This window comes from Mercenaria mercenaria, unplaced genomic scaffold (genome assembly GCF_021730395.1).
Source record: "Mercenaria mercenaria strain notata unplaced genomic scaffold, MADL_Memer_1 contig_4412, whole genome shotgun sequence".
NCBI classification, from domain to species: Eukaryota; Metazoa; Mollusca; class Bivalvia; order Venerida; family Veneridae; genus Mercenaria; species Mercenaria mercenaria.
This window is the reverse complement of record NW_026462639.1, coordinates 1-25,555: the sequence shown is the minus strand read 5'-3', so window position 1 is coordinate 25,555 and position 25,555 is coordinate 1. Positions and strand designations below refer to the sequence as shown.

Sequence of the window (25,555 nt, the reverse complement as noted above, 5' to 3'; positions counted from 1 at the left end):
AAAAGGATTAAGATCTATAAATTTTGACAATATTCTAGGAACAGGTAAGTCTTTAGTAGATTGATATAAAGACAATGTTTTGACATACATTTCTTCATTGACTCTTTCAGCCAATGGACAAGTGGTTCACAGGTAACAAACATTTTCAAGCACTTTTCCTTGTCTGGTGTAAGGTCTTTCAGAAATTCACAGGCTTTCATTACGCTGTTATCAAACGCTTTCATGTCTTGATCATTTTCTCCATGCTGGAAATAGTATTTTATAAGCTTAAGACACACTAAAACTCTCAGAAAGCACAAAGTAAGAGCTGTGGATTTCTTTGAAATACTTGTTTATATTTGGTGAGAAGAATTTGGATATCAACATTTTCACCAGGCTTACTATGAAATATACATCTGACATTTATCAGGCTATCACTGTCTTCCAAGATAAAAAAAACTGAACCATGTCAGGTTGAAAGTCTTTGATATAGTAAGAAGAGGCTGCTTTATCACAAAAATGTATGTTTCCCATCACTAACCACGCAGAAACTGTAAAACAACTCAAACCATAATATTCCAATGATATACACAACTAGGCTTGGTAGAGATACTTGTGTAAAGTGTGGTGGAATTCCAACCAGTGGTATAGGAGAAGTAGCACAGATCAAAGAATCTGACATATCAAGGGAAATTACTCCAATGAAAACCATTTAATAAGAACATGATAATAATTATTATACACAACTCTGCTTCAAACTGATCATGTGTGAGGTCTGGTGTAATTTAACCTAGTTGTATACAGCAAGTATTGTAAAATATAACACATCAAGGGCCATAACTTCATTGAAAATCACTGAAGCAGAACATGTCAATAATACTTTTAACACTTGGTACTGATCACTCCTGTAAGGTTTGGTGGAAACCACTATGTAAGTGGCTAAAGTGACTAAAGTATCATAAATTTGACAAATCAAGGGTCATAACTCTGGCTAAAGTATCATAAATTTGACAGATCAAGAGTCATAACTCTGTCAGAAAACAATGAACAGGAACATGCCAAAGATACATGCACCTAGGCTTGGCAATGATCACTTTTGTGAAGTTAGGTGTAATTCTTTCTGTTTGTATCTGAGCGGTTGCCCGTACAAGGTAAAACATAACCAATCAATGGCCATAAAATGCTGACAATATATGTAATGAGGATTGGTATTGATAACTCCAGTAAGGTTTGGTGGAATTCAGCTGGATAATAAAAATGAAGTGGACAAAACATCATAAAATTTGATGAATCAAGGGCCAGAACTCAGCTGAAAATCATTTAACCAGAAAATGCCGACAATGTGCATAATGAGGTTTGGCACTGATCACTCCTGTGACGTTTAATGGAAATAAATCTTATAAGATAAGAGAATTGGGTAAAACATCATAAACTTTGATGAATCAAGAGCTATAACTCCACTGAAAATCTTCTTACTGAATGAACAATGATCATTCCTGTGAAGTTGAGTGTAAATCAGCCTAATGGTGTTGAAGGAGTTACATGGGTAAACTTTATGACAGACAGATGGATAGACAGACAGACAAACAAACTGACAGACAGACAGACAGATGGAAAGCACTAAACCTGTAACATATAGGAGACATAATTACTAAGAAGTCATCTAAAACATTAGTCTGTATCATTAACTGCAACAATTTTGAGTGAAAAAACATTCATCCAGAAATATGATAACAATGGTGAGATAGAGCATGTCAAGGGGAAAAATTTGCACAAATCTGAGAGGATGCTTTTGACCAAGTTTAGCAAACATCAATCATGATAGTGTTCAAACATTTATTTTGGAAGCTTTAAAGACTCCTAAGTGCAGTAAAGCCTAACTGTGTAAGCAAACTGAGCAGCGTCTATCTATATGGATCCTACAGACCAAGTTTGGTGAAGATCCATCCAGTTATTCAGGAGGAAGTTTTTTTAGCATTTTTCTTTCTAGCTTTGCCTCTGGCAGCCCCTCTAAAGAATTAAGCAAAACCATGTGAACATACCTGAGGGAAGTAAATGCAAAGATGTTTCAGACAGAATTTGGTAATGACCTCTCAAGTAGTTCATGTGAAGAAGTTATCAAAAGATTTTTTTTATTTTTATCTGTAGAGGAAAAGCAGAACTATCTTAACAAATTTATAAGAGGTCAATGCCAGACTTGTAAGAACAAAAACATTAATCATTTATTTTAAAAGGCAAACAAATACTAAGCATATAAGTGCGTACTCCTACTTTCTGGTTAATGGCACTTATATCAGTGAAAAAAAAACTACAAATAAAAAACTACAAATGAAAGAATTTTTGTAAATATCATCTTACTGTAGCAATTACTCTAATTTGAGTAAAATCTCCCTTCAGTTTGTACTCCTGAGCAAACTTTAGTATTGTCTTTGCTCCTTTTACACAAGCTTCCAGCTGTCTGTATTTCATCAGCTGATCTATACGTTCCCTGATGCATCTCTCAGGGATATTCATCGTCCGTAACTCTACTTTCATCTGGTCATATCCATCCCTGTACCTCTGGCCAACAACTTTCTCAAAGTCTTTGAATTTTATATCACCACTCTGTATTCTGTTTTTTATAGTGTCCCATCTTCAATTTATCAAAATGTTTTAATGTTTAACACAGGTTATATGTAAATCTAGGACATGACACAATTTATGGCAGATTTCAATGAAACTCTTTAGCCAGCAAAGTCAAGTATCACTGGACCATTACCATACCTACTTTTAGTATTGACTCCGTTAGCAGAGTGACATTGTGTAGATACGGATTTATTAAAATATGTATGAAAAACAAGAGGGTCATGATGACCCTGAATCGCTCACCTGAGTATATTGAACCACATGTTTCAAATGGCAAACCGATGCTAAAATATTAGAAAGTAGATCAGTAGGTCACATTTATGGTCATTGAAAGAAAGTTTAAAGATTGGTGGCAAAACTGTACATGTCATCCAAATTTCAAGGCTGAATCTTAAACTAGAGTGGTCACAAGCAAAAGTTTACGCACGGACACACGGACGACGTAGACCTACTGACCTAGTTTTTGACCGCAGTTGACCCAGTTTCGAATTTGACCTAGATATCATCAAGAGGAATATTCAGACCAACTTTCATACAGATCCCATGAAAAATATCGCCTCTAGAGAGGTCACAAGGTTTTTCTATTATTTGACCTAATGACCTAGTTTTTGAAGGCATGTGACCCAGTTTCGAACCTGAACTAAATATCATCAAGGTAAACATTCTGACCAATTTTCATAAAGATCCATTGAAAAGTATGGCCTCTAGAGAGGTCACAAGGTTTCTCTACTTTTAGACCTACTGACCTAGTTTTTAACCGCACGTGACCCAGTTTCAAACTTCACCTAGATATTATCAAGGTGAACATTCTGACCAATTTTCATGAAGATCCATTGAAAAATATGGCCTCTAGGGAGGTCACAAGGATTTTCTATTTTTAGACCTACTGACTTAGTTTTGGACCGCACGTGATCCAGTTTTCGAACTTGACCTAGGTAACATCAAGGTGAACATTCTGACTAATTTTCATGAAGATCCATTGAAAAATATGGCCTCTAGAACGGTCACAAGGATTTTCTATTTTTAGACCTACTGACATAGTTTTGGACCGCACATGACCCAGTTTCGATCCTGACCTAGATATCATCAAGATGAACATTCTGACCAACTTTCATAAAGATCCCATGAAAAATGTGACCTCTAGAGTAGTCACAAGCAAAAGTTTACGGACGCACGCACGGATGACGGACGCCGCAAGATCACAAAAGCTCACCTTGTCACTTTGTGACAGGTGAGCTAATAACAAGTTTAGTAAAATGGTAATACATAGTGAACCTTCAGTTCTTAAATTCAGATAATTCAATAAAAATTACAGCATCATGTCTACAATGGCTATAATAATTAAACACAATAATTTTTACACTTTTATGCACTATTCACCAATAAAAAGGACATCAAAGTTAAATAAGAATTACCTGTTTTTGACAACACTCCAAACTTTCTGTACTACATCATCTAGTGTAGCACACTGGTTATATACTTCTTGGCACTGAGCATTCCAGAACATCATGAATGTACTGCTTTCACAACAGGCATGTAGATGTGGTACAATATTCATTACCGTTGGGGAAACACTAAATGCACACAGTCTTGGCTGGTATGTTTCAATGTCTACTTTAGTTACATCAGCAGGCTCACAGAATTCTTTTATCTGGTGTTTTTCTATGTGTTCCTGTTTCTTTAGTGTGTCATCAATGCACTGTCTGTCAACTATTTCCAAGGATGAAAAAAGAATGAAAAGAAATTTCTAAAAAATGCCAACCCACTGAGTGTGTATGGGCTGTTACAAATCTGTCAAAGTCCAACAAGAACTATATGTGTTATTGGCTTTCATCAAATTTTATTACCTCCCTTTAATGGGTATATTAATTTCTTTCGAATTCAGCAATTTTCTGTTATAGCTAATTTTGAATGAGCTAATTACAATATTTTGGTTTTACTGGTACTTTCTGTTGCTACTTCACCTTAATTCAAAATTTTAGGTAAAAAGGGAGGTGATAGCAAGACAGTAAATGTGGCCTTAGACCACTGATCTGAATTCCACTCACTGCGAAAAATATGTGCATATACGGAAGTATACGGTCCCGTATATGTCTAATATACGAATATCATATAAAAGGTATCTTTCCTGAAAGTATGATCAAAACCTACGCCTTAAACATACTTTTGGACCTTGACAATCCCTAACTTTGAATACTGACATAAACTGTTGAAACGTATTTATGCTAAGTATGAATGAACGGATCCATGTGAGAAAAACATGAATGTCCAATTAAAGAATACGGGATTCCCGTATATGGAATGTTCCATATACGGGAAAAATGTTTCTGTATACGCCCGTATATTAGGTGTATACGGAATGCGTACACTCTTTCATTAAGTCAATCGTAATATAACTATGCAAGCTCTGTTTTACTAAATGTCTATAGACCAAGACGACCTTTGATCACTGGCAGTTTATAACAAAACTTGTCCACAAGTCCACTTTCAATCATAAAAGTCAAACCTGTGTTACAAACAACCTCTGAACAGGGACACCTGGCTCTGAAGACCCCATGTTTTGCTTCCCATTTTAACAATTACAGTGTATTTAAACCTGTGAATAAAGACCACCTCCAAATAAAGACCACATTTTGGCTCTCCCAAGGGTGGTTTTCATAGACAGGTTTGACTGTACTCACCATTAGCTAATTGTGTACAGACAGATGCAAGTGTTGCCATTTCTTTGGCCTGCACCTGGAAAGTTCCAAGTTCCTTTTGTCTTATTTCGATGGCTTTTGTAATGAATGCTGCAGTATGTTCTTTTTTGATCTGTAGAAGTTCAGCAAGTTCTGGAAATTTTCCATCTTTTTCAGTTATCTGGTTGAAGTCTCCAATAGTCATAGAACCAGTCAATAAAGCTGTAGTTCTGCTGTCAATAACAGATACAGCTTGAATAAGGTGCTGTAAACATTCCTCTGTGAGCATTTCCATCTTTTTCTGGTCCTTATCTGCAATACAGGAAATGATGAAAATAGATTTGTTGGATTTAACATCGCACCGACACATGATAGGTCATATGGCAACTTTCTAGCTGTAATGGTGGAGGAAGACCCCAGGTGTCCCTCCGTGCATTATTTCATCATGAGTGGGCACCTGGGTAGAACCACCAACCTTCCGTAAGCCAGCTGGATGGCTTCCTCACATGAAGAATTCAACGCCCCGAGTGAAGACTCGAACCCACATCGATGAGGGGCAAGTGATTTGAAGTCAGCGACCTTAACCACTTGGTTAATTTTGCCAGTGTTTAGCATGTTATGCTTTAAAATCTTAAAGTAGTTTCTTCTTTAATTGAACACTCTCCGCCTATTGCTTAGTCATGCATGATTATAAAATACCTGTTATGAGAATTGAATAATTCAAGATGCATGTTTCTGTCTGAGCCGTACCATGAGAAAACCAACATAGTGGCTTTGCAACCAGCTTGGATCCAGACCAGCCTGCGCATCAGCAGTCTGGCCAGGATCCATGCTGGTTGCTAACAGTTTCTAACTCTAATAGGCTTTGAATGCGAACAGCATGGATCCTGACTGGACTGCATGGATGCGCAAGCTGGTCTGAACTCATGCTTGTCGCAAATGCACTATGTTGGTTTTCTCATGGTGCAGCTCATTTTTATTATTGTTAGTCTTATTTTAAAACCCCCAAAAAATAAAAACCAGTCATGATTCTGTTGCCTTATATCTTAACTAATATCTTTTCTGAAGCATTGGTGTTTCTACAAGTTTATCTTGAAATCCTTAATGTGATATATGTAGTATGAACCTCATTTTTACTGTATTACTGCAGGGTACACAACACTACTGACACCAATTCCATTGATGAGAATATAGGCAATGACAAAACATCTTTTGGGGGTGGGGGGTGGGGAGGAGGGGGTTAATATTGTGTTAAACTTTTCTAGCTTTTGATGGAAGACGTCAAATAAATGCCCCATCAGGCATTTTTTCAGGCATGTGTGGGCAGCAATATAGAACCAGGCAGCTGAATGGCTTTTTTCAAATAAAGAATTCTATACCCCAAGTACTGTATATAGTGTGTACAGGCACAGTGACATCGAATGCTTTAAAACATTCCTCTAGCATCTACCAGATAGTGAAAACACCCAATATATACTTTATAATAAAAGATCAAACACTCCTATTCACTCATACTTACAATAAATTTTCAGGTATTGTGAAAATGGTGGCCATCTAAGGACGTGTCTCAACATGGTAATATCTTCATCCTTTCCAGGCTTCACATTTTTTTTCCATTCAGATATAAATAACTCAGATAGTAGACTTCCAAAGCGTTTATTTTGATACGGCAAGAAATGGCCATAGTCCACTGTATATCCTTTTGCAATGGCCTAAAAGCATAATGATAAACTGTTGTTAAATGTTTTCGCTTCACTAACAGATAACAGGAGCTGTCTTAAAAACATATACAGTGCCCTGTTTAAGGTTGGTGGGTATATAATCTTCTTTATTATGCAAGTTTTATGGCAACTAGCTGTACTTTGTTCCTCATAGTTTATGTTTTTATCATATTGTTAGGAAATCAAGTCAACACCTAACATAGTATCCAACTAATGCACGAACAACTTGTTTTCAAACAAAGAATGGTAATCCAAAAATAACCTAGAGTTAAGGTACCATGTCACTGCACTCCGTCTCACTGACCTCTATCAGTTTGTAAAATATCAAGTCAATATCTTACATAGTATTCGAATTATGCCCCACACACGCTCTTCGAAAAAAGAGAAATAATTCCAAAAATGGAACCATCCAGATTATGGTTCCTTGTCACTGCACTTCCTCTCAATAAGCTCTATCATTTTATAAAATTCTTCAATACTTTTTGAGTAACCCTCCAGAGAAGAAGTTTGATAGACAGACAGACATCCTTATTCAAATCATACATCAAGTACTATTGCAAAAAGTCTTGTATAGTTTATACTTTGACAAACTATCACAACATATTTAGTTTGCTTGGTATTTCATTTTGAACAATATTCTGAACTCTGATTTCTCTCAGTTGCAGATACTGGTTATAAAAGTCTGCAAATTCCTCTCTTATTGATTTTTTCTTTTTTGAAGTTTTCCTGTCTCACAATGCACCAAAAAAATCAATCCATCTTCACTTACCACAAAAGCAACTTTACTCATGCACTCCTGCATGCTTGGATTGTACTCATCTAGCTTCTGACAATATAGTTCCACAAACTTTTGCATCTGGAATGCTTCCTTACACGCCTTTAACATAAACACAAAAGAATTATATGCAAGTAAGAAACCATATTTAATTTACGAAGATTAAACTAGGCCTTTTTTGTTTTTACTGATTCAGCACTTTGAAATGACCAAAAATACTAAATTTTCTAATACATACATGTAGATTGCAGTAGATAAAGGAAAAACATTCAGATGCACTATAAGAATATTTAATGACATATCTATTGTCAAGAAGTGTAAAAATAGTAAGACTGCAATCAAACAGTTAAGAACACAGACCATCTAACTATAAAGACCTCAAGAGTTCATATGTGGTGTATTTTAACTTAAAAAATTTATATATTTAACAGCAAATAAATAACACTTTTTGCTCTCCAAAGCATGACCTTTATCCACAGATTTGTCTGTAATGCATTTATACATGAAAATAGTCAGCACTGCACAACTTGTATACCATTAAACAGTTATTTTAAAGTACTAATTTGTAGCACACCCTTTGTTCCAAATTAAACACAAGTCCTTCTGATATGATCTTGTTCCAGGCATTCCTAACATCTTCTGACTGAAGTTCCACTGGGGCAAAGATGTTGTTCCAAACCTTTAAAAAAAACAAAATCATATTTAAATTGTAAAAACCTGAGCTGTCACTATTAGTGACAAATGGCCCCAAAGCATGCCCAAGACTGCTACAGTAGTCTGCACAAAATATGCCAGAATAGTTTAGGTGTTAACTATTTTGTGACCAGACCAAAAAAGAACAACAAAAGTTTGTTCTCAAAAGGAAACCTTGACCTTGGAGCTAGCGGTCTGGATCTTGCACATGACACATCAACTCACTGGGCAAAAAAAAGAATTGTTTGTTTCTGGTATCCAGACCTACCCTAAATTTTTGGCCCGACCCTAAATGTTTTTATGGCCTTGGAGAATATATTTTTCAACTTTTTAACAAAAATTCGCAAAACTGCACTTTTTATGCCTTAAACATGATCAGTGATGTAAGAAATTAACTGATTACTGATGCTCTAAGGGCATAACCCCCTTATTTTATTCATTTTGTTTACCGGACAAGAAACAGACCCTGTTAACCTTTGACTTCTGACAGAGCTAGGAGTCTGGGTCTTGCATTATCTAGCATGCAAAACTTTGTCAAGGATTTTTTATGTCCAAAAGGGGGACATGATTTGGCCAAAACAAGAGGGCCAAGTGGCCCTGGGTCACTCACCTGACAAGCCAATGAGGCACTATGGTTGTAGGAGAACAAGTTAATGACTGAAAATGTTATTTGAACAATTTTGGTAGAGGACCACCCAAGGATCATTCCTGTAAAGTTTCCTTAAATTTGGCTCAACAGTTTCACAGGAGATAATGGTGCAATATAGGCTCGGCCAACCCGGTTGGGCCCACACCCTCAACATCTCGACCAAAGCAATCCTTGATGAAAATCATAATACGTATTTTTTTTCTCCAGGTTCAAATATCATGTCTTCTATTTTTTATGAATTTTTTAAATCAAGAGTTTTTCCTATATAAGTCTATGTAAAAACAAGTATCCCCTGGGGTGGGGACAATCTTAACCCCAGGGCCATGATTTGAACAATCTTGGTAGAGGTCAACTAGATAATGATATACACCAAATATCTAAACTCTAGCCATAGTAGTTTCAGACAAAAAGATTTTTCAAGATTTCCCTCTATAATTCTATGTAAAACAAGTAGCCCCTGGGGCGGTGCCAATTTTGACTCCAGGGCCATGATTTGAATAATCTTTGTAGAGGTCCACTAAACAATGCTACATACCAAATATCTAAGCTCTAGTCATTGTGGTTTCAGACAAAAAGATTTTTAAAGATTTTCCTATATAAGTCTATGTAAAAACAAGTAGTCCCCAGGGTGGGGCCAATTTTGACTGCAGGGCCACGATTTGTATATTCTTGGTAGAGGTCCACTAGACAATACTACACACCAAATATCTAAACTCTAGCCATTGTAGTTTCAGACAAAAAGATTTTTAAAGATTTTCCTATACAAGTCTATGTAAAAAACAAGTAATCCCTGGGGTGGGGCCAATTTTGACCCTGGGGCCATAATTTGAACAAATTTTCTAAATTTTCTTTTAAACACACAAAGATCTAAATAAAATACAAGTCCTGTGCAACTTTGGTAACAATCCAATAAGAAATGATGCCACTATTGCATGTCAAAGATAGCGAAATATGGACGGTCCCCCTATTTCAAAGCCCGAAACTCGGGCCCAAATTATCCGACCCATCTGGTTTTCGAAAGGAATCGAGATCTTTCACCAATCTAACTTCTGACCAAGTTTGGTGAACATGCAAAAATAAATAAAAGCGCTATCGTGAACACAAGGCTAAAATCTGCAATTTTAGCCATTTCAGGGGGCATAACTCCAAGACCCATCGTGCAATATGGCTGGTTTTCGAAAGGAACCGAGATCTAATAGAGATACAAGTTATGTGCAAGTTTAGTTCAAATCAAATAAGAAATGAAAGCGCTATCGTGAACACAAGCTCAATTGTGCAGATTTTAGCCATTTCAGGGGGCATAACTCCAAGACCCATCGTGCAATATGGCTGGTTTTCGACAGGAACCGAGATCTAATAGAGATACAAGTTATGTGCAAGTTTGGTTCAAATCAAATAAGAAATGAAAGCGCTATCATGAACACAAGCTCAATTGTGCAGATTTTAGCCATTTCAGGGGGTATAACTCCAAGACCCATCGTGCAATATGGCTGGTTTTCGAAAGGAAACGAGATCTAATAGAGATACAAGTTATGTGCAAGTTTGGTTCAAATCAAATAAGAAATGAAAGTGCTATCGTGAACACAAGCTCAATTGTGGACGGACAAGGGACGACGGACAAAAGACCATACTAAAAGCTTCACCTGACCTTCGGTCAGGTGAGCTAATAAAAGTTGTGCTCCAGATACCAATTTCAAAGCACAATTTTGTACAAGAGGGCCATGAAGGCTCTGTATCGCTCACCTGACCTATTGACCTAAAGGTCATCAAGATTAACATTCCGACCAAGTTTCACTAAGATATGGTCATAAATGTGGCCTCTAGAGTGTTAACTATTTTTTCTTTTAATTTGAGTGGTGGACGGATAGCTCAGTGGTTTGCACACTGGCCTTCCAATCCTGAGGTCGGGGGTTCGATCCCCGGCAGCTACTCGGGAGTTTTCAGAAACGCTTTTCAGTGTTTCCCACCCAACTAGAGGTGTACTGGTCAGGAACCCAGGCAATCCTTGCATGTATCAGTGCTATACACTGGGCACGTTAAAGAACCATGCTGTCTATTCGCAACGAGCTAGGCTAAGTTAGTAGGACAAGCCTGTATCTGATTTCTGATCTCTCTGTCGTGGGGGCTTTGTCTCACTCTGTCCCTCTGGTCAGATCGCTCTGTGTCTGTACTAGTAGAGGATGAATTATGCGCCCTGCATATTTGGCTGCATTTGAACTATGTAAAGCGCCTTTGAACGTGAAATTGATCATGAAAAGGGCGCTATATAAATCTGGTATAATAATAATAAAGATCATCAAGATTAACATTTTGACCCAGTTTCATGAAGACATAATCATAAATGTAGCTTCCAGAGTGTTAACAAGCTTTACTTTTAATTTGACCTGGTGACCTAGTTTTTGATCCCATTTGACCCAGATTTAAAGTGGACCTAAAAATCACCAAGATTAACATTCTGACAAAGTTTCATTAAGGTACAGTCATAAATGTGGCTTATAGAGTGTTAACTAGCTTTACATTCGATTTGACCTGGTGACCTCGTTTTTCATCCCACATGACCCAGGTTGAAACTTGGACTAAAGATCATCTAGATTAACATTCTGATTAAGTTTCATTAAGATACAGTCATAAATTTGACCTCTAGATTGTTAACAAGCTTTACCTTTGATTTGACCAGGTGACCTAGTTTTTGACCCCACATGACCAAGAGTCAAACCTGACCTAGAGATCATCAAGACATCTGATTAATTCCTATGAGTTTCAAACTTAAAATTAGGTCTCTAGAGTTTTAACTAGCTTTAACTTTGATTTGATCTGGTGACTTAATATTTTACCCTACCTGACCCAGATTAAAGATCTGACATAAAAATCTTCAAGATTAACATTCTGACCAAGTTTCATTAAGATATGGTCATAAATTAATGTGCCTCTAGAGTATTAACTAGCTTTTCCTTTGAATTAACCTGATGACCTAGTTTTTGACCCCATCTGACCCAGATATAAACTTGACCTAATGATCATCAAGGTTAACATTCTGACCAAGTTTTACGAAGATACAGTCATAAATGTGGCATCTAGAGTGTCAACAAGCTTTTCCTTTGATTTGACCTGTTGACCTAGTTTTTGACCCTGTCCAACCCAGATTCAAAACTGACCTAAAGATCACCAAGATTGACATTCTGACCAATTTTCATTAAGATACAGTCATAAATGTGGCTTATAGAGTGTTAACTAGCTTTTCCTTTGATTTGACCTGTTGATCTAGTTTTTGACCCAACCTGACCCAGATTTGAAACTGACCTAAAGATCATCAAGGTTTTTATTCTAACCAAGTTGCATGATTATATAGTAATAAATGCGGCCTCTACAGTGTTAACAAGCTTTTCCTTTGATTTGACCTGGTGACCTAGTTTTTGACCAAAGATTACCCAATATCAAATTCGTCCAAGAATAACATTCTGACCAAGTTTCATTAAGATTGGGAAAAAATTGTGACCTCTAAAGTGTTAACAAGCTTCAGGGCTCTCGCGAGTGGGCGACTTGAGCGAAATAGGCGCTCTAGAACTTCAAACTTCGCTCAAATCTAACCTCAAAGCGAAATGCAAGTCGCCCGATTTTCTTTGATTTCCGCACTCACTAATTAGTGCTACCCGGACCGTTGACAATTTGCACGGTGTCATATCGAGTGCCGAATACACAAACACACGCCGGGAGCATAATTTAAGCTCCGCCTACTTCAGGTACTTGCGAGATTTTCCCGAGAAGTGTGAAAGCGAATCAAATTATCCGATACACCTCGTTGATTGTGTTCAGCCAATTAGCGTCGCGTTTACATCTTTGACACTTCGTTCTTAATTGTCAACATGTTTGAGTGCAAAAAGCAAAGTTTTTTTAAAGAATCTGCTGATTAACCATGCGATTAATTGGAATTTGGTACACAATTATTTGTTATCTATGATAAAAGAACGACATGTAATGTATAAACTATGTTTAAATTGACTTCCATCGATGAATTTATTTGAATATGTATTTCTAGATTACACAGTTTACTTTCAGTTTATTCGAGTGAGATACTGACATTCCTCGGTGAATGACTCGGTGTTAATAATAAAACACTTCATACAAGATATAACCAAAATTCGGCGGGTTACATTTACAGAATCGGCTTGAATTTTGAAAACGACTTTTTTCAGAATTTTTTAACGAAACAATAACCACTGTATGGGAAATGATCTAACTAAGAAAATGAATGGTCACATCAATACTTTTTATCAAGAACATTACAGCCACCTTTCAAATCACTCAACATCATTGCAGTAGGAAAAGTCTTCCCACTTCTCCCTAAAGTCTCCTCACTTCTCCCTAAATCAGCTTGAGGGAGAAGTGACTTCTCCCAAAAAATTGGACCTAGCTAGACCCCTGAGCTTTTCCTTTGATCTGACCAGGTGACCTAGTTTTTGACCCCAGATGACCCAATATCGAACTTGTCAAAGATTTTATTGAGGATAATATTCTGACAAAGTTTCATTAAGATTGAGCAAAAATTGTGACCTCTAGAGTGTTAACAGTCAAATTGTTGACAACGGACAACGGACGCCAGACACAGGGCGATCACAAAAGCTCATCTGAGCAGGCGATCACAAAAGCTAACCTTGAGCACTTTGTGCTCAGGAGAGCTAAAGATTTATGACCTTGATCTTAGCGCTACCAACTAAGTTTATACAACCTGCATTGTCTCAACCTATCTATATGCCAAGTTCAAAGAAAACAGCTTCAATGGCTTTGAGGTTATAATCTGGGCATAAAATATATGACGTACAATTTGACCATGATATGACCTTGACCTTCTATCTACCTATCTGGCTCATGCAGTCTGCACATTTTCTCATTGCTGCATACCTACATGCCAAGACTGAAGTCAATACCTTGAATGGTTATAAAGTTATGCTCTAGACACAGAATATGACAGACAAATTTGACTTCTGAGTTCCATTTGTGCCCTTGAACTTCGACCTATGAACCTGGTTCAAGTAGTTTTGAGCCATTTGAAAGAAAACCCTTGTAACACATAAAAACCTCCATACTCAGCAGGAGTAAGGGCATCATTTGTACAATTTTAGATTCCCACCACTGAAGGAAGATTCTAAGTTGGTGCTAAAACTAGATTTCATATACAGAAAAAATATTCTCACCATGCTCTATGTAAATTATGTAGATCTTTAATCATCATGTCAATGATTTGGCATAGTGAACTAGTTTTTTACCCAAGTGACCTTGTTACAAATTCATCCTATTTTTAAAAAGACAAACATTCTGACCAAGTCTCATGAAGATCAGGAGGAAAATGTGAACTTAAGAGTGTTACCAATGTGTGTGTATGATTAAACCTTGTGACCTAGTTTTGATCCAGACAATCCAGTTGAAACTTGACCCTATGAGACAAACGCTCTGACAATGTTTTATGAATATCAAGTAGAATTTGCAGCCTCTAGACTTATTACAAGGGTTTCCTACGATTTAACATAATGACCTAGCTTTTTACCTCAAATAACCCAGTCTTGACTTAATAACCTTTCATTTGACCTAGTGACTAAATTTTTGACCCCAGATGGTTCAGTAACATAATTCTCTGAGATATTTTGAGTGCAACAATCTGACAGGCTTCATTACGGATAACATGGTGTAATAGCCATGTTTCATATCTTAAAACTGGATGATGAAATTTGATCACTTTAAAGACATTCAAAATTAAAATTGTTTCATCAAGAGATTTATCAAACTTTATCATTTTTGGGGGAGATAATCAGTATTTAAGTTAACATTGATGCCTATGGGCAATATATAATTTCTTTATGAGAAAAATTCCCCTTAGGGAAAAAAGAGAATTATTTTTTTTTTTAGTTTTCAGGGGAGATAACTTATGAAAAAACAAATTATCAGGGGAGGTAATCTAAATGAATTTTTTGAGAACTTCTGTCACTAAATAACTTGTCAATATGCACCTTATTTCTATCGTTTGACATTTTCAAAGCTTACATTACAGAAGTTGTACAGTACATGTATGTACGCTTTTGGTGAAATTGAGGCCTATAACAGGTAGTCATCCTTAAGATTAGGCCAAAATTGTGACATCTGGGGTATCAACAGTTTAATTATTGATTCCAGAAGGAGATGGACATAGCCTGATTACAATAGTTCAATATAAAGAAATCACTGTGCCAAATTAAGGGTATAATTATGTAGACTACCATAAAATACAACTCTTATAATACAGACATGGTATGATAAGAACACTGACAAATATGTAAGTAAAGCATGGAATTCATATATTGTACTTACTTCATTTAGATGAAAACAGTTTTAACAGTAAAACAAGCAATTCCAGTTCTGAAAGTACTGAAAAGAATTATTTTAAGTAACATGATATGCAAAAGACTTACATCTAAAATTTCTTTCATCTGAAAATCCCATCTTCTGTATGTTTCTACCCATATCACTGCCTCTCTGGCACTGTCCTGTAAAACATCTTGATGTTTCGTTGCTTTAGCATCCTTGGAAGGTTTCTGTTCCAAAATCATCCTGTCATACATCGCAATGCAATGAATGAGCACTTGCGCACACAGGTAAACTATATCTACTCTTTTATTTTGGATGCTCTTCCTCAGCATGTGGGATGCAATTATGTAGCTCATTGTCCATTGTGACTCTACTAATGTTTCACTGAAAATGAAATAAAAATTGTGTGCTTAATTCTAATAACAATGATATTACTGTATGCTGATGAGGACTGTAATTCTTGCAACTGTAGACATGTACATAACCATGGTCTGTTTTTGAAAAATAATGTTGTTAGATCTGGTACAAGTACTTAAATACTGCTTAACTGCCTATACTCAAAGTCAGACAATTGAGTACTCTAGTAACTTTTCTGTCAATCAGACTCTCTCTTGTTAATCAAAGCACTCTCTTTAGTGTTGGAAAACCCTAAACCTGGCCTACTGGAAAACTAATGGTTTAAAAGTTCACTCAAACACAGTTCTGATGGAATAATTATATGATATATTTTGTTTCAATATACCCTATGAAATTATCATATTTGGCATGTTTAAAAACACACCAAAATACTACTTTCAGATTTACCAAGAAAAGTTTATCCCCATGTTGCAACATTTATTCAATTATGCTCTGCTGTAAAAAACATATCTAACTCAGGTTTGTCCTCATTCATCCAGCCAGCTGTCACTCAAGGCTCTCTTATTGTTTGCTGATGTAGGTTCAAAAGCTGTTTGCAAGCTGATTACTTGCTTACCCATGTAAGAATGTCATGACCAAACTACAGTGGCTGCCATTTTTTAAATTTTCCATTTTATAAAGGGGATATTTTAGTAAGTAACTACTGGATTATCAGTTCATACCTGTAAAAAGTCTCTTGCAGTTGTTTTAGTAATGAATTCACACACTGTTGAACTGTCTGAAAGAAGATTAAACAACTATCATCGCACAATTTCAGCTTATTACTGAAACAGTAGTTCTTATACTAAGGTATCTCAATTAACAACTAAGTCAAGTCAATTACTGAATGTTTGTGTTCTGTACAGACAGGACAGACACTTGGATACAAAATAAAAGGAAAGGATGAAGAGAAAACACTGACAACTGAAACAAGAGGGTACTCATGGTCCGTAGTTGCTCGTCTGACCTTAACTATTTAACCTTGATTATATATATAACACACTGCATCACAAATGGTAACAATCATATTTCTTGTAAAAAACATGACTTCTTAAATGTGCAAAGGTATGAGCAAGAAAAGAAATCAGGATTTATTAGCTCTGTGACATTGATGTTGAAGATATTTATTTATTTTGTTGGGTTTGACATCGCACCAACACAACTACAGGTTTATCGCGATTTTTCAGCGTTGATGGTGGAGAAAGACTCAAGTGTTGATATAACCTTAAAAATGTGTTGACTGGAAGTCAATAATTGACAGGAGTGAAAATCAAAGAGACACTGATGGAAGACTTAAGTGACTGAAATGCAACAGGGATCATCTACAACAGGGGGAAGCATCCTATTATGTCTGAAGGTTCTGAGTCAAGAGTTTTTCAAGTTATAAACAATTGGAAATGCTGTTCAATGTTCAGACCCCTGTGACCATGTGGGGAGAGACATAAGAAGAGTGGATGCAGTTATATATTTCTCCTTTAATAAAACTCCATTCCACTCAAGGTTTAGTATATGCCTCTTATAAAATTGACTCCACACCATGTTTTAGTATATGCCAGTATGAAGTTCCATATTTGACCTATTACACAAAACTTTTTAGACTGTTACCGATCAATCTGAAGTCACCTACAGGTCATGTCAGCTGATGAGATCATTAATTCATTGATAAAACAAACCAATTTTGGCAATGCAAGGCTCAACAAATTCTATGAAAGCATTTGCATTCGTCCTGCAATTCACTAACTTAAAGAATATGGTCTTTTAAGGATAGTGTCTATTTCAAAAATTGCACATACCAGAATCTTGTTCACGACTATCGAGCGTCCAGCTAATGTGATCATAATATGATACTGTAACTGTGTTGAGAAGATTTTTTAGAGTTGCAATCAACAAATTAAATTTTTGATCATTTAGCTATCTGGCTGCTTTACAGCTCCATTTTAATTGGACTTATCATTCTTTAAGTTAGTAAAAAGTCACCCTCATCCTGCAGGAAGTACAACAGCAAGTTCCATAAGTCTGGAGCTCATTTCTACTTATATTTATGACCAAACAAGTGGGTTTGTCAAGCCCTATGATGTCCCAAGTGGTTGATGAGAAAGTGTTGGAAAGGTTTTTCTCTATTTTTAGCTCTGGCAACCTTAATAAGTTAAAAGTGGCCAAAAAACCCTAGTTGAATACATCTGAAAAAGGCCTTTACAAGGATGCTTAGTAACAGACAAGTTGTTCGATGATCAGTCATGTAGTACATGAGAAGAAATCATAAAAAAAATCTTTAGCTGTAGTGGCCCTTAAAAGGCATGTAGTGGAATCATTTGAACAAACTTGAATGAGAACCTTGTTAGGATGCTTTAGATAAAGCTTGGTACATCATTCTTGCCAAACTTTTCAGAGGCGAAAATGGTAAGTTAAAATGTAGATGACAGAAGATGATGGATGACAGAAAACCTGCCTATACTAATAGCTCACCCTGCACCTTTGCTTCAGGTGAGCTAATAAAGTGCGTTCAACATACCATACAAAATTTTTAATCATCTTAAAAACAAATAACAATAAATTACCTTTTCATCTGTTGTCATTGAATGCAGCTTATTGCAATTATCGTGATAATCAAAGTAAGAGAGCGGTTTGATTGTTTTCAGGCGGTAAGTCAAGTGTGCAAGGCAAGCTTCAACAGGTATTGTCTTTGTTTCTATAACTTTCTGCAAATCTCCCAGATCAACAGCAGCTATGAACGACCGTGGAAGGAAGTAGTCCGCCTCAAAGAGAGGTTGCAAGTGCTTCAGCATATTCTCTATAGGACTAAAAGAGGGAAACTGATTGAATTAAATATATACAGTTAAATATACCATGAAACTAGAAGATGCTTTTGTAGAAAAGCACATGTCTACCCCAATGCATAGTTGTATGACACTGATGGTTAACTGCAATAGGGATCATCTACTCAGCATGTCCAATTATCATAAGAATTTCTGGGTGGTGGGAGACATAAATATAACAATGATTTAAACAGTATCCAGGGGTGTGGAATTCCTATGTCCGACTTGTCCGACTTGGGACTTTTTGACTGCGGACAAGTAAATTTTTGCATTCCGTTTGTCCGCAGACAAGCACAAATTTTCTGGTTTGAAATGAAAAAAGGAAAGAATAATTTAGGGACGCTGAACAATACTTCAAATTTATGGAGTTTATAACAGAATTTGATGTACGAAACGGATGTTTAACCCGCCAAGGGCCTCTCAATTTCTCCAGTTTTGGAAAAACCATTATGTGTCTAAATTTAGCAGCTCTTTCTCTGCATTCTGATTGGTTCCCTGTCATGATCTCGCGTGATTTTTGCACACAGTAACATGTCGAATAGAAACCGGAAACGTAAACAATTATCACAATGTTTTAGACAAATTTGTTCAACGGTTACAACTTCGTCTGCCAACAAAAATTAAAGTAAATAGTCAAAGCAAAAAGAGCTCGCTAGTACGAGTCAGTCAGAAAGTGTCATGCTTTCTCACATGGGTTCACATGGCATGATGAATAGTCTTTAGGTATTTCTGTTGAATGTTCGACTGCCTCACGGACGAACACAAGCTTAAGTGCCGAAAGCTTATTTTTTGAAACAGCTACAGTATTACACTTTGTTATGTTCGCTTTTGTTACTACTTGTAGATTATTGTCCAGAATAAAGAATAATTTGCAAGCTAAAATGTTGAAAATCCGGGCAAGTAAGTTTTGACTGCGGACAAGTAGATTTTTAAGTCTCATTTGTCCGTGGACAAGTGAAAAATATTGGGATTTCCACACCCCTGGTATCATAGACTAAACACATACATAACATTTAATAGATTGTGTTGGACTATTTGAAAATACTAGCACAGCCTTACTAGCTTACATATGAAAAAAACAATTTGAAAGCCATAACCCAAAGACTTCTCCATTTATTAACTGAAATCCTTTTAAGTCTCAAATTCAACTGACTTTCTAATGGGTCATCTACTGACCATAGGTAATAATCCTATGAAGTTTAGTAACTGTATATCAAAGTATTCTCAACTTACTGTTCAAAAAGTGTCTTAACCAACAAGGTTGCAGGGACCTTGACCTTCGGCCTATAGCCCCTACAACTAAAGAGGTCATTTAATGACCTCAAGCAATTGTCCTATTAAGTCTGAGCATCAATTAGTAAGTCCAAGCCTTAGTTATCAAGCAGAAGGAAGTTTGACAACAGAAGGCCCAAACCGTCTCCCCTTAGAGAGTGAGAATTTTTTCTTCAGTCTGAAAATTTCTGTTACCTGGACTTTTGCCAAACTGTCTCCGATACCATAAGGGGTCATTTACTAAACATAAGCAATTGTCCCATATCTGACTGATATCTGACCGTAACTGTTGACCTATTAAACCTAAAAACGGTCATCTAATATAAAATGACAAAATGGAAAGAAAATATTGTGTAAAGGGGGATATTTATACCATGGTTTTCTGTAGTATGTCATTATACCATGATAACAAGTTATTATATGGCAAACAGTAGTTCAAATTTACATATATTTATTGACATCCATATTTGCAGCATTACAATAGGATATACAGAAGTATATGTATACCCTGACAATATGTGTAAGTTTACTTTATAGCAATGTTTGGGCTAGATCCCTTAAAAACTGTTACAGGAGTTATACATAAAGAAAAGCACTCTCTAAACTTTTAGAAAGCTGTAACTTGGTACACATCAGGGATCATCCTACAGGGCGATTTGAGCGATATCGTCGCTGTAAAGTTGGCCACTTATTATTTCAAATACGGCCAATTTCTGTAAATCATTGCCCAGGCGCAGTGGATAAAAAACGATTCCTCGGACATCTGAACTGCCATACAATATACTGTAAAAAGATCGCCAATATCTACAAGTTTGGTATTATTTTCGAAAAGATCAATAAATAAATCAAATTAAATGTATAAATCTGAACAAGTTGATGCAAGAATCAGGCATTATTACAGCACGAGAATCGAATCATGAATGAAAATTTTCACAGCGTTTCGATCGTGCACCTGCTAAATTTACGAGTTTTGGACGTGTAAATTTTGGATAAAAATTTAAAAGCGACTTTTTCATAGCTCAGTTTATACTTTTTTCGAAAATCATGATAATAATAATGTAATATTCAATTTCCTTAAATAATTACTGTTCATAAGTTATAGCAAGACCCACAGAAAGTGGATATATAGGCAGGAAAAACTGAATACTATGCCAAATCTTCTCCTTAAATTCCTCGATTTCTCCCTAAATTCTGTGGAAGGAGAAATGACTTCTCCCTAAAATTTTGACGTAGGATGATCCCTGCATATATTTCTTGACAATATGCACAAGTTCACTTAACAATTACACATCTCCATGGGTCTGGGCCATACCCTTTAGATCTGTAAGAAAAGCTATCTGGACAAGCCTTTCAGTACTACTTGCAAACTTTCAAAAAGTCATTACACCTAAACCAGGCATTTTACATGTATATCCTTATAATCTGCACATCTTCACTTCAAAAATGTGTATGAGGAGTTAGATTTCTGGACTGCAATTACAGTGCATTCGCGATGCTACGAATCGCAATTTAACGAAATACCGGTATACAACGAAAAGGTGTTGTGGTCCCGGCTGCTTAATTCCTTCTTATTTCTTATGTTACAAAGTCGCGGTTTTACAAAAATGCTTTTTTACGAAAAATGCGCTCCTACGAATGTATTGTTATGCCCTTAAAGCATGTTTTCAACTTATTTAAGTTGCGATTTTACGAATACCTGCATCGTCTAAGTTTTCACACCTTCCGTAACGGCGTGAAAACGCTTTAGAGTGGAAAGTGTCACTATCATTTAGCTGGGCATAAACAGTAATTAAAGTGTTAAAACTTAGTAATTAAATTCGAAACATATATGGTGTACACTATGACACAAGCTAGTGGTTAATTTTTTACCTATAACTATCAGATCGGATGGCATAACCATCACACTTGCTTCGATATCTATACGTCTCAATCACTGCATAATGAAAATTAAAAAAAGTATTTAAGTCCTGATCGTCTGTATATTGTCGTTTTATTATTCCGAACAATTCAGTAAAGGGTACCTGAGGGTATCGGAATATGCAATTGCGATTTTTTGTTCTCGTGCAACAATGTACCCTATATATATGTTTATGTACAGTGAATAAAAAGTGATGAAAAAATAACAACCCGTTTTACATTCCAGATACCATCTGAGTTCAGATTCAAATAAGATTTGTAGTAAACCCAGATGTACATATAAAACTGGTATACATGCACTCCGATACGATAATCAAATGTTTAAATATCACGGGTTACGACATGTTGATATTAAGGTTTAGTATAGCGAAATTTCCTATGCTACGCTCAAACGAAAATGCGATATTACGAAAAAAAACGGCCGGTCCCTTGGCTTTTCGTAGGACCGTGATTATACTGTACATGCACACCCCCACTAATCCCAACTCCAATTTTTTTGAGAGCATGAAAAAAGGCTATGAGCAATAACTTTACAGCACATTTTGTATAAGATTTTAGAATTAAGAAACAAATAATCATTTATAATAAGTTATCTTACATTGACCATTTCTCTGATTTCCCTTTGAAATAATCCAGATCCCTCTCTATTTCTGCCACACCCCACCACACTGGTTTGTACTCGTCATGTTTTACATCTACAGGAGGAACTTCAAATGGTACACACTTTCCAGACAAGAAATGAACCCATGGCATCACAGACAGCCAGCATGGATCTTTTGACGCCCCAGCAATTTTCTTCACAAATGATGTCATTGCTTCCAATAATGCCTCTCTAAAATTTAAGATAATTGTTACTAAACAGGAGTGCCAAAATGGCCTTAAATAACTCACTTGACTTTTGACCAAATTAATTGAATATACATCAAGTGATTCCTGAAAAGAAGTTATTGAGGATAGCTCTGATGACCCCTCAATGAAGTCATTTGATCAATTTCAGAAAGGTCAATAAAAGGATACTTCTGACAAAGTCTGGGAAACAGTCAGTTGAAGGGATAACTATTTACATCTACATGTATGTGTCTCTTTGTACAAAATTAATGAATATATGAAAATAAAGTCAAGCTCCTGGAATAGAAGAATGTTATCAAGAACAGCTCTAGCATATATTGATTTACCACATGTTAAGTCAAATTTGGAAGATGTCCATACCAATTACATATACCAGCTGTGATGTAATTGTGACAAAAAGTTTTAAAAGAAAAAAAATGTTAAAGTAAATTTGTTGATGTACTGAATCAAATCAAATGAAATAAAAGAACTTTGCAATACCTTTTGCCAGTGAAATGTCTATCAACTAACTGAAGATCTGGGCATTCTTTTTTCTCTGTATCCACTGAAACTAACAGTGCCTTTGAAAGAGTACGCACACCTTTTTTGTCAGGCATACCCAGGTCCAAAGTTTTTATAACATACAAGAAATACAAGGCAGACACTGTGGCTCGCTCCCTTTTCTCTCTTTTTTCTGAGGTTTGTAGCTCTTCAAGGTTACATTGTTTCATAAAAGCTGCTGTAATATAGCTTCCCATCTAGAAAATAACAAAATGAGCCGCGCCATGGGACAACCAACATAGTGGCTTTGCGACCAGCATGGATCCAGACCAGCCTGCGCATCCGCGCAGTCTGGTCAGGATCCATGCTGTTCACTAACAGTTTCTCTAATTGCAATAGGCTTTGAAAGCGAACAGCATGGATCCTGACCAGACTGCGCGGATGCGCAGGCTGGTCTGGATCCATGCTGGTCGCAAAGCCACTATGTTGGTTTTCTCATGGCACGGCTCAATTATTTTTTTAATTATTGTAAATTTCATCACTATAACTTTACTCACTACTAGGATACTCCAAAGTTTCTTAACAGTACTTTTATATAAATTTTGTTCTCTGCTTATTAATGATTTCCAAAATTGAAACATACGTAAAGTGTAAATGGATTTACTCATACAGCGCGGATAGCTAAGTCTAGCCACGGATAGAAACGTAGTAATCCGTATCAATCCGTACCCAAGTCGTACGGATCAGTACGAATTGATACGGATTACTACTTTAAGGTACAGCTCAGGTACGGATCGATACGGCTTACTACGTTTCTCTCCGTAGCTAGACGTAACTTAGAATCCGTGCCGTATGTGTAACTGGGGTATATGGTCATCTCATCATGCAGAAGACTTTATTCACAACTCAGAAGGTAATTTCAATATCGAATGAATGTGTAATTTATAGCTGGAATAATCCACAAAGTAACTGAGATTTAGAATGTGTCCTTAAGCAAAAGTAACTTCACTGACTTGATCACAACAGTAATCTGACTTACTATTTCATCATAATGGAAACACTTTTCAATCCGTTAAATGAAAACGAAATATGTAAGAACCTTAACAGCATAATGTGCAACAAAATTATTACAACGGTTGTCTAGTCACAAACCAGTTAACAATAGAGTTTAATGAGGTACTTACATATTTTGAAAATTCTTTTATGTCATTCCAGCACTTTCCATCTAAATAATATATTTTCTTCATGCTCTCTGACAGCATCTTAAGTTGGAGAACAATATCATCAATTGAAAGTTGGCTTTTTTCATTTTCTGTCAAGTCAGGACAGAATGCATGTGCTGCTTTCTCTGCGTGCTTGATAAGGTCTTTCTTCCAAAGAAAGTAATCAAAGAATTTGTCCTTGAGTGACCGTGGTTCATGCTCCATAAAACAGTCAAACTGGTGCCAGACATCTAAAGTTGTAAAATCAATAATAAAATTAAGTATAATAATAAGAGCATGTAATATGCCTGTCAGCCATGTAAAATAAAATCTGAACTAGACATCCCTAACTAATGTCACTGTACAGTCTTATGTTCCTTGTCGACAAAGGATAACTACGTAAACTTTATACTACATTGGTTTAGGATTACCAGTTACGATAGGGGTGATGGATTATACAAAATGTCACTACTCTCCAGAGTCAGGAACACTTGTGTGAGACCAAAGATTTACAGGTATTGCTTTGTTTCCTGTCTTTGTTTCTGAAACAGATACACACATTGTGTTTTTCACAAATACACTTTATATACAGTGTATGACAAATCACAGGCCATAACTCCACTGAAAATCACTGAACTGAAACATGGCAATGATGTGCACAATGAGGCATTGCACTGAACAATCTCTGGTTTGGTGGAAATCTGCCTTACACTATAAGAGAAAAACATCTTTAAATTTGATGCATCAAGGGCCATAACTCCACTGAAAATCACTGAACTAGAACAAGCCAATGACAGCACAACTAGACTTGTCAATGATCACTTTTATGAAGTTTGGTGTAATTTCATCCAAGTGGTGTCAGAGCAACTGCGCAGACAAAGTAAATTACAACAAATCTAGGACCATTACACCACTGAAAATATGCACACCTACACTTGACACTTACCATTCCTGAAAGGTTTGGAGGAATCAGTTCATTAACATACAGGAAAAGAACAAAATATCAAAAATGAAGAATCAAGGGTCATAACTCCACTGATATTCACCATACCAAAACAATATGCACAACAAGGCTTGGCAATGATCAGTTTTGAAAAGTTTGGTGTAAATCTGCCCTATGGTGTCAGAGGAATTGGGTGGACAAACTCAGTAACAGACAGACTGACT

General features: G+C 36.3%; 1 protein-coding gene across 1 annotated transcript; it reads right to left on the bottom strand.

Moving 5' to 3' along the window:
* Positions 1–88: 88 nt before the first annotated feature.
* LOC128553865 (E3 ubiquitin-protein ligase rnf213-alpha-like) lies at positions 89–24,930 on the bottom strand (the record flags this gene model as incomplete). The annotated part of the gene is given in 14 exon segments (XM_053535057.1): positions 89–245; positions 2,338–2,611; positions 4,020–4,314; positions 5,286–5,594; positions 6,802–6,994; positions 7,773–7,880; positions 8,353–8,457; positions 15,561–15,840; positions 16,536–16,591; positions 18,411–18,651; positions 22,456–22,689; positions 23,187–23,443; positions 24,371–24,639; positions 24,902–24,930. Coding segments are annotated over 14 exon segments (2,807 nt in total), but the record flags the coding sequence as incomplete, so codon positions are not given.
* Positions 24,931–25,555: the final 625 nt, after the last annotated feature.